At 43.4% G+C, this 18,276-nt stretch overlaps 3 protein-coding genes across 4 annotated transcripts in view; all 3 read right to left on the bottom strand.

Moving 5' to 3' along the window:
• The window catches only part of LOC133135814 (CCR4-NOT transcription complex subunit 4-like), a 39,498-nt gene extending 36,958 nt beyond the window's left edge, over positions 1-2,540 (bottom strand). Inside the window, 1 exon segment of the mRNA XM_061253095.1 lies at positions 2,313-2,540. The gene's annotated coding sequence lies outside the window, so the exon portion shown is untranslated.
• A 1,629-nt stretch (positions 2,541-4,169) lies between these two features.
• Positions 4,170-7,710, bottom strand: LOC133135680 (microsomal glutathione S-transferase 1-like). 2 transcript variants are annotated; one of them, XM_061252873.1, is made up of 4 exons: positions 7,637-7,710; positions 6,474-6,612; positions 5,880-5,959; positions 4,170-5,196 (listed from the first exon to the last, which is right to left on the bottom strand). In XM_061252873.1, the coding sequence occupies exons 2-4, from the start codon at positions 6,597-6,599 to the stop codon at positions 4,953-4,955; spliced, it is 450 nt and encodes a 149-aa protein (XP_061108857.1). In that variant the 5' UTR covers positions 6,600-6,612; positions 7,637-7,710; the 3' UTR covers positions 4,170-4,952. The 2 variants fall into 2 exon arrangements, with proteins under 2 accessions (XP_061108857.1, XP_061108858.1); XM_061252874.1 differs by lacking the exon at positions 7,637-7,710 and having other exon boundaries at positions 6,474-6,613.
• A 1,799-nt stretch (positions 7,711-9,509) lies between these two features.
• LOC133134718 (high mobility group protein HMGI-C-like) lies at positions 9,510-16,681 on the bottom strand. The gene is made up of 5 exons (XM_061251048.1): positions 16,574-16,681; positions 13,129-13,212; positions 12,674-12,724; positions 10,031-10,063; positions 9,510-9,600 (listed from the first exon to the last, which is right to left on the bottom strand). The coding sequence occupies exons 1-5, from the start codon at positions 16,679-16,681 to the stop codon at positions 9,559-9,561; spliced, it is 318 nt and encodes a 105-aa protein (XP_061107032.1). The 3' UTR covers positions 9,510-9,558.
• Positions 16,682-18,276: the final 1,595 nt, after the last annotated feature.

The following is an 18,276-nucleotide window of genomic DNA, read 5'->3' as shown; positions in this document are numbered from 1 at the left end:
CATGCAGTGGGAGAATGATTTTGGGCACCTGTAGGCCTTCACAACAGCTGGTAACCGTGGGAAAGGCAGCAAGCAAGTACCATATCAATGCCCCAGGGCAACGGCAGGACAAAATACAGCCCCAAGTACTAACAGTACTGTATCCCACAATTCATTAATTCCCTCCTGGTGCCAAGAGATCGTTTCATGGTCATTTTACAGCTGTGGAATTTTCCCGCCGGTTAGGACGACTGTTTCACTGGCACTGAACGTTTGTGTGAACAGTACGAGTTCGCAGCGTTGAGTTCGTCACTACTGTCGCATGCTTGGACAGTTTTAGTCGTGGCTTCAACTACGAATTCACCCCAAGCCCTAACGGCTATGACTAATTGCTGGTGGTGATTAGGTGTTATTTTTTTTCTCATGTCTGTGCACCAGTGAGCCTCACACCATGATAAAGGCGGCCGAGTCAGGGCTTCCCTTTGCCACAGTAACATTGACAACGTTAGCTAGTTACTGAATTAATGTATTCCACATGTGCAACTTGGATTGCAAAACGTGTTAAATACACATCACGTAGGCATTAGCTATTAGTTAACTTACCCACGTATAATGCTTTCCAAAAATCAACGTAAACAGTTAGCTAGTTGACATTGACTGTTTTACGTAACCGAGTTAGCTAGCTACTAAGAAATGAAGTAGCTAACGTTAGCTGAGTAGTTAACTTAGACTAACACTGTCAATTGGGACGTTCTCATACTAGCAAATCGACGAAAGACATCCTGGAAATGAGCTGGACTATGCTAGCACTAACGTCATTAACTTAGACTAGTCTAGTTATCTAGAAACCATACAAGTACCAAGTCTTTATTTAGCTAGCATACGAAGAAACACCAAAGCATTTTGGCCTGTCTTAACTTAAGTGCCGATCAAACTGCTCAAACGGACAACTAGCCTAACGTTAGTCTAGCAATAGTAGTATGAGACAGCGACACAGCACAGTAAGCTGCGTAAACCATTTAACCTGACTATCTAGACTAACGATAAGGTTTAATTTTTAATACTGTCATTTCATTAAAATGTTCTATTTTATAAATAGCCACCATTGGTCGGTCTCGTGCTTTGATTACGACCAGCTCAGCACGATATAGCCTGGGCTAGCTAGGCTAGCAAACTAGCTAGGTAGACCCCGAGGAAAGGCATTTATTTTCTACGTAGCTATCAATAATAACCACGAACCACATAGTTAGCTAACTGTGCTAGGCTGACTTAACTAGACCACATCGACTCATAAAAAATAAAAGCTATGCTAGCTAATACCCCACAACTGTCAGACGTCATCTACCGACGCTAACGTTAGTTAAGTTATTTGTGTCACATTGGCTAAGTAAAATGACTGTAGCTAACAAGTTAGCTAGGCTAATTGCATTCCGGTCCTGTTTAAGAGAATAACGTCGTGCCTCGACAACTTATCTAACGTTAGCTAACTTAGCTATCCAACTAATGTCAATAAAGTGAGGACGCGAGTTAGCGTTAGACTAATGACGTGTTTCAACGCACAGCAAGCTAATTTGGTTAACATTAGCGAGCTAGCCTAGCTAGCTAGAACTAGCCCCACATAATTCCAGGTTAGATGTCGTGCTAGCTAGGTAACTTCCATGCAAGTTATAGACTAGTAAATAGCAAGTAGTCAACCTAAGCGTGATCACTCTGACAGATTCACCAGCAAATAGCTATTGATAAGCCTTCATAATATATTTGTCATTTTCTCAGCCCAGGCACTGGTTGTTCGTTTTAATTAGCTCTAGCTAGCCTGTCTAACGCTACCGAACATGCACGCCCCAAGTTCATTGCTCGTTTGTTCCGAGACATCTGATGTTTCTTACGAAAAAGCCGGTAAAGTGTTTGCGGAATACGGTCAGCTTATGTAGTTAACTTAACAAAACAGGACAGGGTGTAAAACGATGTCATTATTTGTATTGTGTGACCCAGAATCTCAACAAACATAGCCAGGTTAGCAACACAAATGATGTTCAAATCATTGACATGTAGCCACATGCTAACTACCTAGCTAACAAGGCGCACAGCACTCCCAGGAGCAGTGCTGCGGCCTACACTGCCCCGGCAAAGCCTGTCGCTCTTCCTCCAATCAACTCGACCACAGTTTGGCACTGAAGCTAAGTCAACCTTTGCCTTTTCCCTGCCAAAAGTTGGTGTTGAAGAAAATTGATGGTTTCTTGAAATGCGGATCTGTACGTATAGCCACACAAATAGAAATCCTGCTATCTTACTTTGTAATTCCAGTTTATGGCGATAGTTTGTGGGATACTCACCCTGTCTCTATTGCTGGTATTCCTTTCCCACGGGATAGTCACACCAAATGGGGAGGGGACTGGTTATCTTTCTAAACTGTCCAGGTGTGTGTAAGGTGACACCTTGAATTCGCCCTATGTTTATTTTTAAGCTCTGAATTGGTTTGCTCTAAGAATGGTTTGTCTTTTTTCTTTTTGCCTCTGTGTATTTAGCAGCAGTACCTTCTAACCACCATTTTACATTGAAACGGGAGGAGGGAGGGCATAACCATTCCCAACGCACTGAGGGTGCGCAGATAGGCTCTACACGAAAGGCTTTCTGGGTAACGTAGTTTCAATGTTTACAAAGTTCTTTATCGAAAATTATGTAGTGATGTACATCGTTGTGATTTAAACGAGGAACTGCGTATATTTGTAAAGCATTAAATCCCAGAGAGCGTTTCATACATATAAAACCACAACCTTTTCGGGGATGAAAACAGTCATGGCACAGACTGGGATGTGTTCGTATCACAGTTCTATGGTTCAAATCAGATTGCGGGCAGTTTTGAAGACCAGTAAGTCTGCTGCCCCTAGTGGAATTATAGAGGGAGCGTTTTCGCTAATATAAATGAATGGGACGTGCATTTTTACGATTGGTTGGATGTACGAATGTATGGATAAATACAATAAATACATAATACAAAAACGCCAATATACTTTGTTATTAAAATTTAGTTTAAATGCGCCATTCTTAATATTGAGGATGATTTTTTTCAAATGCCTTTATTGACAAATTCTCATTTTTCTTTTCTCACATTCAACCCTATGGTGAGTGTGCTGCCAGTCAGTTTCGTTGCTCTATCCAAGGATGAGGTATCGTATCTAAAGGCTCTAAATGGCTGTATTGAAGTGCATCTTTGTTTGAATATGTTCAATTTGGAGGGGGTTCCGTAGTATGAAGCATAGACACTTATTAACAGAAAACATGGGAGCTCATTGTGTCCTAATTCAAGCATCAAACTACCACTGACACATGAAAATATGTTAATTCAGGACAGGAATGAATTTTGTGCGCACTTACTGCTCAAACTAAAACTTGCACATTTTACACATTTGAAAGTGTTTATTGTCTTAAATTACATTTGAACATACACTGTAATCTGTAAAAACGTAAACGTAAATGTGTGTGTGCGTGTGTGTGTGTGAGAGAGAGAGAGAGAGAGAGAGAGAGCATCTGCACCTGATTATGCATTACCATGCTGCTGCACATGCCAGTAAGTGATGAGATTTGAACATTTTAACGTGAGAGCATAAACTTGTGCACTGCAAGGACCATGAAAAGAAGTACTTTCCATAAAAAAAACCGCCCCTTGAGCTGGGTAAAAGCCAGGCCTTTACTGCTCTTCTGAAATAGCTTTTTATTGCATACTGTAACTCTTTTCAAAAGAAGAACTTTTATGCCAGCACTGGCCACTTCCATAGGGAGGCTTAGGATAGTCAAGACAAAAGTACAACTTTATTTGGAGTGCATTTTCACAGAATCTCCAAAAACGTTACATGATGAATCTAATGGCAAACCACTCTCATAACAGAGAGACATAGTGAGAATGTAACAAGAGATAACAAGACCAGAGAGAGAAACGGAGAGCAGGGAGACAGGGAAACCCAGGGAGGGGCTCGTGTAGGTTTCAGAATGGGGCATGAGATGTGTGCCGGGCGACATGACATGGCTCAGGCAGTAAGAGCAGTCGTCTGGCAGTCGGAGGGTTGCCGGTTCGATCCCCCGCGCGGGCTGTGTCGAAGTGTCCCTGAGCAAGACACCTAACCCCCAAATGCTCCTGACGAGCTGGTCGGCGCCTTGCATGACAGCCAATCGCCGTTGGTGTGTGAGTGTGTGTATGAATGGGTGAATGAGAAGCATCAATTGTACAGCGCTTTGGATAAAGGCGCTATATAAATGCTAACCGTTTACCATTTACCATTTGTTCCAGAAGGCCGAGTGCTAAGGTAACGAGAAGAGAAGCTCATATTAAAATTATTCACATGTAAAATATGCTCACTTTCATAAACTTTTTTTATGCAGATCCAAATTTTTTCTTTTTTTAAAGTGTGAATATATTTTTTTTGCTATTATCTACACCAATATTCTAAGGTATTTGCTTCAGCTCTCAGTTGTTTTTCATAAAGACAGAGCTAAATTGAGAAATTATAGCTACAGGACAGTATTCATTTTTTACATTTTAATTCATAACTCCGGGTATATTTAAGCTTTCCACAAGACTTAGATGTGCTGTGATGCCTTTGGTGGAGACTGAACAGAAGTCAAAACGTTTTATTACCAAGTATTACACAAAGTAATGGACTTTGGACTTTTCACCAGGTTGCAGGGTATGAAAAATTAGTCTCACTTGAGACAATAACCTCACAGATTCAGATTCAGAACTGTAGCAGAAAAGGTTGACTTTTGATGATTTTTCAAACTAAAATTTTTTTGAAGCACTCCTGTAGTGCCACCATTTGGCTATCTGTCTCTCCGTATTAGAGTATACGTGTTTTGGGGCCAGCCTGTGCTAAATGCAAAGTTTCACGCTTGCAAGCTGGGACACTGATCATTTCCAGACAAAAAGACATTTTCCGAATCTTTCCCCCAGGCGGCAGTCAGGATGACGTTGGCGCCCTCTAGAGGTACAATGCGGTACAGAATACCCGGTATGCCATAGACAAGGTGCAGGCTAAGCCCACGGCGAATGGCAGGGTTCTGGCAGGCTGGGGCAGGGAGGTGATATGTGCCAGTGTGAGGATGACCCGGGAGCCCACGTAGACCCGGAAGTGCATGAGCGCGATGTGGAGGTCGGGTCCGGTCAGGGCATAGAGCAAACCCATCAGCACAAACAGGACGTTCTCCAGCTCATTCTGATGGCCTCTGCGGAGAGCAAACACACACAGCGCAGGACGTCTCAGTTCTGTTACCAAGAGCAATACCTATTATAAAGGCTTCCATCATGATCCTTTTTTTATACCAGAAAATAGAAAAGTCAGACTCATAAGTATGTGAGAGATATTTCATTCTCGTTTTTCTTTTTCCCACCACAGCTCACAGATTTCCTGAATGCACCCTGAAAAAGTACAATCATGTTCTTTAGATACTAATGAATATCTTGTACAAGTAAAAAAGGTACAGATTCATTATAAATCACGGGGTTAGGGGTACAATGTTATACACCTCTAGGGTACCACCCCAGTGACAAGCATTGTACCTTTTAGACACTTTTTCGTACCTTCTTTTCTGCGTGCGTAGGATTGTGACTGATTTTATTTAAAATCTAGTTGCTCACTGTATGTGGAAGTCTCTCAAGCTGTGTGATGTGCTGGGTTCAGCCGTTGCAATGCAGATGTCCGTCCTGGAGATCCACAGGCCTACCTTCTGATTGGCTGCGTGTCTGGATCCACAGGCCTACCTTCTGATTGGCTGCGTGTCTGGATCCACAGGCCTACCTTCTGATTCGCTGCGTGTCTGGATCCACAGGCCTACCTTCTGATTGGCTGTGTGTCTGGATCCACAGGCCTACCTTCTGATTGGCTGCGTGTCTGGATCCACAGGCCTACCTTCTGATTCGCTGCGTGTCTGGATCCATCCTCTTCTGCTCTTCGTCACTCTTCATCAATCCAGCGTCTCCATTAAAACCCTTCAGATACAGGAAGGAGGGAAGACAGGACGGTTTATTACAAAATATAACAAATCTACATATTTTCTAGGACAACTAATTTAAAGCATGTTGTCTTTATGAAGCTTGTGTCAGAATTATATTATGAGGCATAAGAGTCAGACAGATATGATTTCTTTTTTTAATACACAAAAATGTAGGTGTTGCTATTTTGAAGACAGAGTATAGAAGTAGCAGTAATAGTAATATTAACGGGCTTAAGTGCCGGAATCCAGGGTGGATGGTGCTTTTGTATTCTTGTGTTTTAACATATTGTACAATTATACCTTTCTGTCTTTGTATACGCCCATTTTGCTATGTTCATCATGTGCATATCTCTACATGATAGTCCTGTTAAATTTTGTAAGGCACTATACCTTTGTATGAATGTCCTCATTTTTATGTTATGTTCTAATCATTATACTTTTCAATACTATTTTACATCGTATATGACACAGCGATATTCTGTCATTTGTCTTCATACGCTGAGCTGTACCCTTCTTGTGAGTCGGTAGGAAGCAGACAAGAGAGACACCAGCATGGTCTTGAGGATGATGATGGTGCCGTACGTGGAGAAGGCCAGGAACACCTCGCTGTCAATCATGTGCACCACTTCAACCATCTCCCCTCCTCGTCTGTCCGACGGGGGAAAAGAGGACAGGTCATGAGCAGGTTCAACACAGGGGACCGAACGTGCTCTTTAACACCGTCTGAGATGTGTAGTAACTGTGCTATTAAACATGCTGCTAATCAATTTTCCCAACTGATCCCACCATTTTGCAGGCTTTAGTTTAAATGTAGCACATGCAGTGCATGCAGGCTATGTGTACATGCACATTTTCTTTTACACGGCTGAATTAAACGGTAGGTACTTGTGGAATGGATTTTGTTTGAGGAAGAAAAACTGGCTTTACCAGAGTAGTTGACAAGGTAGTTTCTGTGTTGAATCACATTTATTCATAGCTGTAGGAAAAAGTTTTTTCTTTTGCAGGAAAAACTTCATGATAAAATGTATTAGGCCTATAGTTAATATCGTGCCATGATAAAGCTTCAGTCTCAACTAATAGGAAAACATGTTATATTTGCGTGTTTTTCACACATATTTCTACGTGGCAATCAGTGTGGTCTTTTATGTGCTGCGCCTGGGACATGAAAAGTAAAATAGTGAACCCTCGAACCATCTAACCAAATGACATGCCAATCGCGAGTCAGACCAAATGTTCTCTCTCTTATACACCGACAAAGTTTGAATAAAATGCATAGTTCATGCATATGTCCTCTAATTTCCATAATGTACTCTACTACGCATTTATCTTATAACGGATAATAGCCTGGATTACATAAATTAGTCGAAAAGATGACGTCAACACTACGGCCACCCGGGATCTGAGGTGCATCAATGAAGTCGAGACACGATGAATTTGCGTCATTACGAAAGAACAATAGGCTACAGGGACGAGCAATTTACTTTAGTGCGCGCATTGTTTTCTTCTGGAATGTGTCCAAAAGCAAGGCTTCACAGTGAAAAAACGTGTAGCATGCCAAGTCGCAGAACTAACTTTGCTTTAAAATTGGTGCTGCCTCTGGCTGAATTGGGAAAAGAAATTTCGGATTACATTGCACACAGCGACATCGGAATGTAAATTTTCAGTCCCCTACCTTTTCGCCCGGGCTCCTGTCGGCTGGCAGCGGTGACAATGGCTTCAGAGAAGCTGAAGCTGTGCGAACTGGGCGTATTTCCCGGGGATCTGGGCTTGATTTGTGGGATAATGGAGTAAGACGATACCTTGTTGCGTAATCGGCTGCCCCGTTTTGCCCAGCTGGTTTGGCACAGCAAAAACGGGGCGATTAACTTCACGCAGATTTAAAAGTAATTGACGTGTAGCCATTCATGGAAATAACTGATATACAGACGCAGAATAGTACATAGAATGTTCTTTCAAGCTTTCATGGTTTGATATAAAAGGACAAGATGTACAATTGTCACAAAATGAAATTATCAGAAGTATACGAGACATAGTTTTTTTCAGTCAAATTATATATATAACTGAATATTGGGTAAATATCTGAAATATTGACAGCACACTATTTCCGCAAACGTGATGACCCAGACACTGAAGCCAGTGGCTCGTAAAATTTTTTATTTAATTTGGCACTTACTTCAAAATGATTCTAAACTATTCTGCTGCAATTAAGATTGAAAAGGGCCTACAAAGTTGTATAATGTATGCTACAATATCGAGCAGTGTTTTTAAAAATATTAAATTCCAGTAGCCTGTAGTCTAGTAACTATCGTCTAGGCTTGCTGTTTAGCAATTTCATTTAGATTTTTTATTTTTGCAGATTAAAAAAAAAAAAAAAAAAAAAAAAAAAAAAATGATGTTCATGATGTCTCCAGAAGTTAAACCACAAATCAAATGTAACACAAAATCCACTTTTTAATATTGCCAACACAGTGCACAAAACACAACAGAAAGAAATGGCAAAGTTCCAAGTTTCTTTAGAAGTCTCTCTTGTCAAAGTGTCAAAGCAGATGTGTTTCAGTCTTTTCCCGCAGCAGAAATCTTTCAACAGTGATCACCTGCAGTCATGCACAACAGTAACACTACTTGTATAATGAGCAGTAACACTACGTGTATAATGCAGTAATATTCACCCCTTTTCTATTCTTGAGGTAGGCCTTTGTTCACTGAGCAGTCAGAAGATTGAGTTTGTAGTCTGAGGCATACACATAGATGGTACATAGTTCTAAAGGAATAAATAGTTTAAAAAGTAACAAGAATGTTTTGCACTTTGTTGTATAAGAGCGTCTGCCAAATGCCTAGAATGTAATGTCGTGATTGCACTGTATGTTATGAGTAATACCTGTAGTTTATCTAGAGCAGGGATGGGCAAGGTATCTGTTTCTGGATTTCAGACCTGAAATTTCTGCTCTTAATTATTCAATTAGCCCAATAATTTACATGATCTGTCATTTATAGCCACATTCCCTGATATAAACAGCAGCTGGTAAATGTTCTTGTATTGTAGCATTTCTTTTGTGGTCCATTTGGTGCATATAGCTAATTAGCTAATGAGCTCATTGAGCCTGGTGGCAGTGGAGTAGGCAGGACTGGAGTTGCCCATCCCTGATTTTGGCTCACATGCCCTAGGCCAGTGGTCCCCGGCACACCCTACGGCTCTCCAGGACCAGGAGTGAGGACCCCAGCACACTCTGCGACTCTCCAGGACCAGGAGTGAAGACCCCAGCACACCCTGTGGCTCTCCAGGACCAGGAGTGAAGACCCCAGCACACCCTGCGGCTCTCCAGGACCAGGAGTGAGGACCCCAGCACACCCTGCGGCTCTCCAGGACCAGGAGTGAAGACCCCTGCCCTAAATAAACCATTGTTCCAAGTTCTGAGGTCATATGCATATTAATATTCCAGATTTACAACAAACGACTAAAACTAACATCCAAAGGCAATCATTTAAAAATCAAATGAAGGTTGTTCAAGTTGTTAAGACATCATCGTTTTCTCTTTAAAAACACTGGCCAGCTGATTGAGGTAGCGATGGCTCTCCGAAAAATGTCCTGGTTCTTCAGTCCTCCTCCTCCTTCTCCTCCTTCTCTTCCTCTTTCACCTGCAACGTTTCATAGTTGAAGAGCATAATTTTGATTAAAAAAACAAAACATTTGCATCCACTCTCATCTGCTTTCTTGCTGTTTAGGATGCCACATCTCTCTCCAGTGTGTCCACAGAACAGAACAATGGACAACCTACACAGAAATCGCAGAAAACCACAACTGCCCCTGCACTGAAAGATGTGTTTTTGTATGCTGTATTCATACTATGTGATCTTTAACTGGCTAACTGAATGGTCATTTCAACTGAATCTTTGACCCATGCAATCACTGTCATGGCTTACAGTATGTTTTGTTCCCATCCTACATGAGGCGAGAATTAAGGGAAGACATGCAGTTCATAAAACAGGCGGCCATTCTGGCTCTTTTGGTTTGTGCAAGCTATTCAGGTTATTTTGAGCAGATTTCTATCGGGTGCCATTCACAAACCTGAGCAGGCTTCTTGTGGATCTCTTGCTGTGGCTGCAAAGAAATACACATTATTTTAGTTGATAAATCTCGATTAATGAGAGGGGATGCTTTGCTGCAGATTTGAGCTCCTAGCTCATTTCTGTCCCAGTGCAGGTTGATATATAAATAAAATCGTCTGTCCTCAACAGCACTTTTCATCTGAACATCAAACATCGCACAGCCGACGTTCAAACAGAGCACGTCACGCATGGACACACAACTGCTCACAGATAGCAACATTCTCTCAGTGAGAGGACAGTAACTTTTGTATACTGTATGCAAAATATACCGTGCATTAACCGTGCATTGCTCCAGGGGAGGATATTCTCCTGCATAGTCTAATCAACTGTTAGTCGCTTTGGATAAAAGCGTCTGCCAAATGGCATGTAATGTAACATGAAAGCCAGGTGAAACCACAGATATGACATCATAGATATGACATCATTTCGACAATGGCCATAGAGTATGTCACCCACCCTAAATGCACAACTCATGCTGCAACATGGCTCAGACAGTAAGAACAGTAGTCTGGCAGTCGGAGGTTCGATCCCCTGCCCGGGCTGTGTCGAAGTGTCCCTGAGCAAGACACCTAACACCCAAATGCTCCTGACGAGCTGGTTGATGCCTTGCATGGCAGCCAATCGCCGTCGGTGTGTGAGTGTGTGTATGAATGGGTGAATGAGAAGCATCAATTGTACAGTGCTTTGGATAAAGGCGCTATATAAATGCCAACCATTTACCATTTCTGCTTCAGTTGAGCGTGGACGGAAGCTACGGAACCGAGGTGGGAGATGTGCAAAATGACGCATGTGATCTCACGCCCGCGCAGAGCCTGAACAGAGTCGCTTCTCAATGAAATAAAACCTCTTTTGTTCAGAAGCTTGCCATCCGTAGCTGGTGTTAAAGGATGACATCGCCAAGCGACACCCACATGAAATTATCATAGAGAATGACCTTCTCTTGTGGTTTTACAAACTAATTTGTAACTTGTTTAAATTTAAGTCCCCAATTATGCTCAGTAATCTTTCAGTGTCGTACTCTGTTTCCATGACCTATAAATGAATTAGGATGTTGGCATGTACTGCACGTAGCATAATTTGATCTTAAACTTTGAGAATGCAAAATGTATCAAACAATAGTTTACAAGAACAGAGATCTCATCCAAACTGCATATTAGAACTAGCGTTTACATCATTCAAGGCTCGTTGGAAATGAAGGAGAATTCCATTCGTAAAAGCGATAACTCACAAAAACATCCATTTAAAATCCATAATCCAGAGCAATTGGTCTGTGCTTTCTGAAGTTTTTTTAAGAAGAAAGGCAGGGGTAGGCACTCCCCTTGAGCCACACTGACCCAGAATGAGAGCGACTAATATCAAAATGGAGGAGGACATCCAACTCAAGTGACAGTTAACCACAGCAGTGTTCAGGGCCGGGGCACTGGGAGGGAAAGAGACAGTTAACCACAGCAGTGTTTAGGGCCATATGCTTAGTAGTACATATTTCGAGGGCACATTTTGAGAATCTGTCAATGACATTGTAGGCTTGTCCTGCAGACTAACTAGACAAGGCGGCCTGTAGTGTAGTGGTTAAGGTAAACGACTGGGACACGCAAGGTCGCAAGATCGGTGGTTCTAATTCCGGTGTAGCCACAATAAGATCCGCACAGCCGTTGGGCCCTTGGGCAAGGCCCTTAACCCCGCGTTGCTCCAGGGGAGGATTGTCTCCTGCTTAGTCTGTACGTCGCTCTGGATAAGAGCCAAATGCCAACAATGTAACGTAATGTAACAAGGAACGAGAACACAATACAACGAACAAAAAAAGACAAAGTGCAAAACCCCTCCGGGGAGTAGGCCAAAGGGCCGATTACACCACATTTTCACTGACCCACCTTGGCTCTGTTCAGTCATTTGAAACAGCTGCGGCGGACGCGTTGCGTTTGCATACTAGACTCGTACTCGCAGGATGGCTATCGTATGCCAGTTGTACTACGAGGACTCCAGAGGGCGTGGCTCTCGTGAACACAGCAGCTGATCCGATCAAGGCCCTTTTTGTAGGGGACAAAAATGTACCCACCAGTGTAATCTGGAAAATTCCCTGAAGAATAGAAATGCCCTTTGTCAGAATGAGAGGGGGTGTTTTCGGAGGAAAGAGACACACTCCTTCTGCTCGGGTCCCGGAGCGTGTGAGGATTTCTGTGGAGGACTCCAAACCGCTTCAACGACTGACTGAACGACTCCACTACTTTCCGAACAGCATTTTCGGACTACACTCCATTCCCCATGTAATTACGCTTTTCGAACAACGTACAGTATGTCAAACACACACACGTAGGCATGGAAATTCAGAATTGAGCTAAATTACATGAATTACTTCAATTAATTGCGGCGAAAACTCAAAACAAATAACACTGTGATGTCAAATTCCACTGTTAATGTTTTTTTTGTGCTTTATTCCTAGGTGGAGCATTCGACTGCAGATAAAGGGCTCCCCCCCCCCCGGTCCACATCCAGTGTGCAGTGTTTCTGGTTCAGCCTAAGAGCACTAATGTATGGATGGGCCCTGTGGTCTGTTACTGAAACATCTACAGAAAACCCAAAACAAAGAAGCTTGGAAGCTTACCCATTTTCTAGGTCTGCCTCTGGGTCTTTTCTCACCAGAGGGCAATACTTTCTACAGCAAAGAAAGATAAAAAAATAAACAATAATGGCACAATTAATCAATTGAAATTTAATCATATATGAAGATTAAAGTTAAACCTTTTATTTTATATTTTGACTGTCTATGACAGTGTTAATTTCTGATGGTGTTGCTGCTAAAGTCTACACCTCCTGCACCTGCTCTCTCAGCTGGGAGCTTATGCTGCATTCCCTCTCTAGGGAATGACCTTTGCACTTTGACCCGTGACCTTTGCACTTGTGTTTGTATAAAGGTCACACTGGATAAGAGCATTAGCTAAATGCATTAAAAAGTGTGTTTGTGTTTATGATTGTGTGTCTATGTTTGTGTATGATTGTATGTGTGTTTATATCTTGTTCTGCTGAGCAACAGTGAGTGGATGTTAATCCGGTCCCTACCTTCTGCAGGTTTGAGGGGCGCTTGTTTTTGCTGCCTTTTGGTCGCCCACGCGCTCGTTTAGGCACTGACTCCCCGATGAGTTCCTGAGGAGAGACAAGAACAAGGCTAATGGAGTAATGGGCTAACAGGCTAAAGGGCTAACATGCTAACAGGTTTTAAAGGACTATAAGGCTAAAGGGCTAACCGGATATAGGGCTATAGGAGTAAAAGGCTAACAGGCTAACGGGCTATAGGGCTATAGGGCTAACAGGCTGATGGGCTAAAGGGCTAAAGGACTATAGGGCTATAGGGCTAAAGGGATATAGGGCTAACCGGCTAATGGGCTAACGGGCTAACAGGATAAAGGACTACAGGGCTAAAGGGCTAACCGGCTAATGGGCTAACAGGCTAAAGGACTATAGGGCTAAAGGGATAACAGGCTAAAGGGATATAGGGCTATAGGGCTAAAGGGCTAAAGGGCTAACAGGCTAACATCCAATAGGGTGATAGGGCTATAGGGTTAAAGAGATATAGGGCTATAGGTCTAATTACCGGGGTATCACACTCCTCAGCCTCCCTGGGAAAGCTTACTCTAGGGTACTGGAAAGGAGGCTCCGACCGACGGTCGAACCTCGGATTCAGGAGGAGCAATGTGGCTTCCGTCCTGGCCGTGGAACAGTGGACCAGCTCTTTACCTTGGCAGGGTTGCTGGCGGGGTCATGGGAGTTTGCCCATCCAGTCCACATGTGCTTTGTGGACTTGGAGAAGGCTTTCGACCGTGTCCCCCGGGGAACCCTGTGGGGTGTACTGCGGGAGTATGGGGTACCGGGGCCGTTGTTACGAGCCATCAGGTCCCTGTATAACCAAAGTGAGAGCTGTGTCCGCATTCTCGGCACAAAGTCAAGCACGTTTCCGGTGGGTGTTGGACTCCGCCAAGGTTGCCCCTTGTCACCGGTCCTGTTTGTGGTATTCATGGACAGGATCTCAAGGCGCAGCCGAGGTGAGGAGAGTGTCCGGTTTGGTGACCTCAGAATCGCATCTCTGCTTTTTGCGGATGATGTGGTTCTGCTGGCTTCATCGGACCGTGACCTTCAGCACGCACTGGAGCGGTTTGCAGCCGAGTGTGAAGCGGCCGGGATGAGAGTCAGCACCTCCAAGTCCGAGGCCATGGTTCTCTGCCGGAAAACGGTGGATTGCTCCCTCCGGGTTGGGAACGAGTCTTTGCCCCAAGTGAAGGAGTTCAAGTATCTCGGGGTCTTGTTCACGAGTGAGGGTAGAAGGGAGCGTGAGATCGACAGGCGGATCGGTGCAGCGTCAGCAGTAATGCGGGCGTTGCACCGGACCGTTGTGGTGAAGAAGGAGCTGAGCCGGAAGGCGAAGCTCTCGATTTACTGGTCGATCTACGTCCCAACCCTCACCTATGGTCACGAGCTTTGGGTAGTGACCGAAAGAACGAGATCGCGTATACAAGCGGCCGAAATGAGCTTCCTCCGTAGGGTGGCCGGGCTCAGCCTTAGAGATAGGGTGAGGAGCTCGGACATCCGGAGGGAGCTCGGAGTAGAGCCGCTGCTCCTTCGCATCGAAAGGAGCCAATTGAGGTGGTTCGGGCATCTCATCAGGATGCCTCCCGGGCGCCTCCCTTTGGAGGTTTTCCGGGCTCGTCCAACTGGGCGGAGACCCCGAGGGAGACCCAGAGCCCGCTGGAGAGATTATATATCTCTCCTGGCCAGGGAACGCCTCGGGATCCCCCAGGAGGAGCTAGAATGCGTTGCTGGGGAGAGGGACGCCTGGAATACCCGGCTTTGCCTACTGCCCCCGCGACCCGACTCCGGATAAGCGGGTGACGATGGATGGATGGATGGATGGTCTAAAGGGCCAACAGGCTAACAGCCAATAGGGTGATAGGGCTATAGGGTTAAAGGGCTAACAGCCAATAGGGTGATTAAAGGGCTAACAGGCTAACAGCCAATAGGGTGATAGGGCTATAGGGTTAAAGGGCTAACAGGCTAACAGCCAATAGGGTGATAGGGCTATAGGGTTAAAGGGCTAACAGGCTAACAGCCAATAGGGTGATAGGGCTATAGGGTTAAAGGGCTAACAGGCTAACAGCCAATAGGGTGATAGGGCTATAGGGTTAAAGGGCTAACAGGCTAACAGGCTAACAGCCAATAGGGTGATAGGGCTATAGGGTTAAAGGGCTAACAGGCTAACAGCCAATAGGGTGATAGGGCTATAGGGTTAAAGGGCTAACAGGCTAACAGGCTAACAGCCAATAGGGTGATAGGGCTATAGGGTTAAAGGGCTAACAGGCTAACAGGCTAACAGCCAATAGGGTGATAGGGCTATAGGGTTAAAGGGCTAACAGGCTAACAGCCAATAGGGTGATAGGGCTATAGGGTTAAAGGGCTAACAGGCTGACAGGCTAACAGCCAATAGGGTGATAGGGCTATAGGGTTAAAGGGCTAACAGGCTAACAGCCAATAGGGTGATAGGGCTATATGGTTAAAGGGCTAACAGGCTAACAGCCAATAGGGTGAAAGGGCTATAGGGCTAAAGGGATATAGGGCTAAAGAAAGAAAAGGCCAGGGACCATCCTGCTGCTGCCAGCCGATACTAAAACAGCCCACCATTTCAGAAGGCCAGGGTAATTTCACAGTGGATTTTACAGTGCACCGCACACTGTTTATTTGTTTGTTTGTTTGAACCGAAAACTAACGTTTTGAACCATTTGCTGTAGCTCCACCAAGAGGCCAGTCAAGGTGAAAAACACTCGTTGAATTGTGCCATTTTCAGTGTGCCAATATTTCCTAAAAAGTGACCCGGCTGTTGCCAGAACTGAAAAAAATCAGTGTAATAATTATACCAAGGAGTACAATTGAGAGCCTTGCACCTTTGGTGCTTGGCCTCCTAATGAACGAGTTTAACGTTTCCCAATGAATATACTGATTCGTTCAACTAATGGGAAAAAACAGTTCACTGCCCTAATCATTTTTCTTATTGCACCATTGTTATTCCTATTAGTTTGACATGAAAAATACTCAAATGCACATTGTCCGAGACATATAAATGTTTATAGTTTAATAAACGTGCACACTTAACGTTTATTAATATTATTCATAAGTACATTTTTTACATTGATCATATAGGGGACATACGTGTAGCCGAGACCCACAATTCGTGGACCAGATCGTTTAAACGAAAGCGTTTCAGAGATATGAGCAGGCCACATATAAATGGAATTTCATTTAAAGTGATACGATGTCATCAAATTTGTTTCAATTGAAATATTCCACAACACTTGAATTAAATATTACCCGTGTAAGACATTTATACAAAACAAAGTTAAAGTTGCAGCTGCAGTGGTTTCATTCATCCATACGCAATCTAAGCTCATATTTCTGTAAAATAATAATAAATAAAGAAATAAAGAAAGAAAGAAAGAAAGAAAGAACAGCGCCTGCATACCTGTTGCAGTTTACGTGGTCTTCCGGGACCGCGCTTCGGCGCCTCTGTTGGATCTGGCTGCCGCTGGGATCCTGACGGCTCGTCGGCTGCTTCGTCCCGTTTGCTCATGCTGCCAGATGTTCACCTTCTGCATGCAATTTGAGAACACAGTACGACCCGCGCTCCGGACGTCCTAGCGGGTGGAATTGTGATTGCAAGTGGCAGCATCAAAATAAAAAGATTATCACCCAGGTCCCGGTCAGTCTAAAAGTGTAGGCGACGAGGACGTTGGATGAACTGAAAAATTTTTCGCTCTCGACGAAAACCTAACTTCACACTCAAAACAGTTACTGTGTTTTTAAAAAGAAAAGACTCTGAACTGTGGAGTAGGCATATGTGATAAGCAAATATACTTAGTTGTATAAAAAATATAATGGCAGTTATTTAGAGGGAATATCATTTTTTTATATTTCAATATAATTTTTAAAAAATCGATATTAACTATTGGATGAAAATCGTGAATGGCCGTACGTGTCCAAACGGCGGTTAAACGTTCTGTTCGGGACAGGTTATCAGTAATTTCACCTGATAAATTTGATTATTATATTGGCCAAATGTCATATCCATAAATGCAAATTTACGAAAAAGAAGCCCCTTTTTACAAGTTTAATTAAACATTCTTTTAATAAGAAAGCTGTCAAAACTATTAATGTCTGTACTTTAAGTTATTTGTAGATTGAATTTATTGTATTGATGCCTTTTGTATAACACCCCTCCCCCCCCCGGTATTTATTTTTGTTTTTTTCTCTATTGTTTGGCACAGTAATTGTTCTGTATAGATTGTATTTGTATACTTATTATTTTGTATGTTTGTATTGTCTGCATAAAAAAAAAAAAAAAAAAAAAAAAAATGTTTGGAGACGCGTGGCGGAAATACGAAAGTGCAGTCAGAAAACCGGGAGACAACCTGAGACCGCACCGCCCGTCCAGCACCTTACACTCCCCTCATGTTACTGACGGCGCTTCAGCATGTTGAAAGGGCGGGAAAGTTTGCGTTGCCCAGCGTGAACGACTGGAAAATAAATAGCCTATATATTCAGCAGTTAAACACATCCAACTTGAATCAACTACTGTGTTATTATGCAGTTTAATAAGAACATTATTAGTCCACTAAATATGTAGTTTCCTAAATAAAAAAAAAATAAAAAAAAAGGAAATGCAGGATAGTCTATATATTTGCTTATCCCTTCACAAAGACATATTCATATGTGGTTTGGCTTAGGTGAATTAAATGGGTATCAATTTAGGGTCAGGTCAAATGTGAGATGCATATTGACTTAATGATTACTTCATGTTGAATTCCCTTGGGTTACATCACATTACATATTACACTGTAGACATCCAGAGCGTCGGCATAAGCTGGGACAAGTGCGCTGACAGACCCGAGAGCAGGGGGTGCACCACTCCGGTCCTCGAGGGCCGGTCTGCGTACGGGCTTTGTTCCAACCAATTAGCATGTTTTTAATTTGCTGACAGCTCTATAAATGACCCTGTTTCAAGCCTGTACTTGAGCACAGTGAAATCATCAGGATACGCTTACAGTCTGCAGCTGTAGCCGGTACTCATACACGTCACATAAGATATGACTGAGTCAATACTTAAGGCCAGAAGCTGGCACTAAATCCTGAAACGGATCGGCCCTTGTCGCGCACCCCTGCTCTAGA

Source organism: Conger conger, chromosome 8 (assembly GCF_963514075.1).
Source record: "Conger conger chromosome 8, fConCon1.1, whole genome shotgun sequence".
In the NCBI taxonomy this organism is placed as follows: Eukaryota; Metazoa; Chordata; class Actinopteri; order Anguilliformes; family Congridae; genus Conger; species Conger conger.
This window is presented reverse-complemented; position numbering and strand designations above follow the sequence as displayed.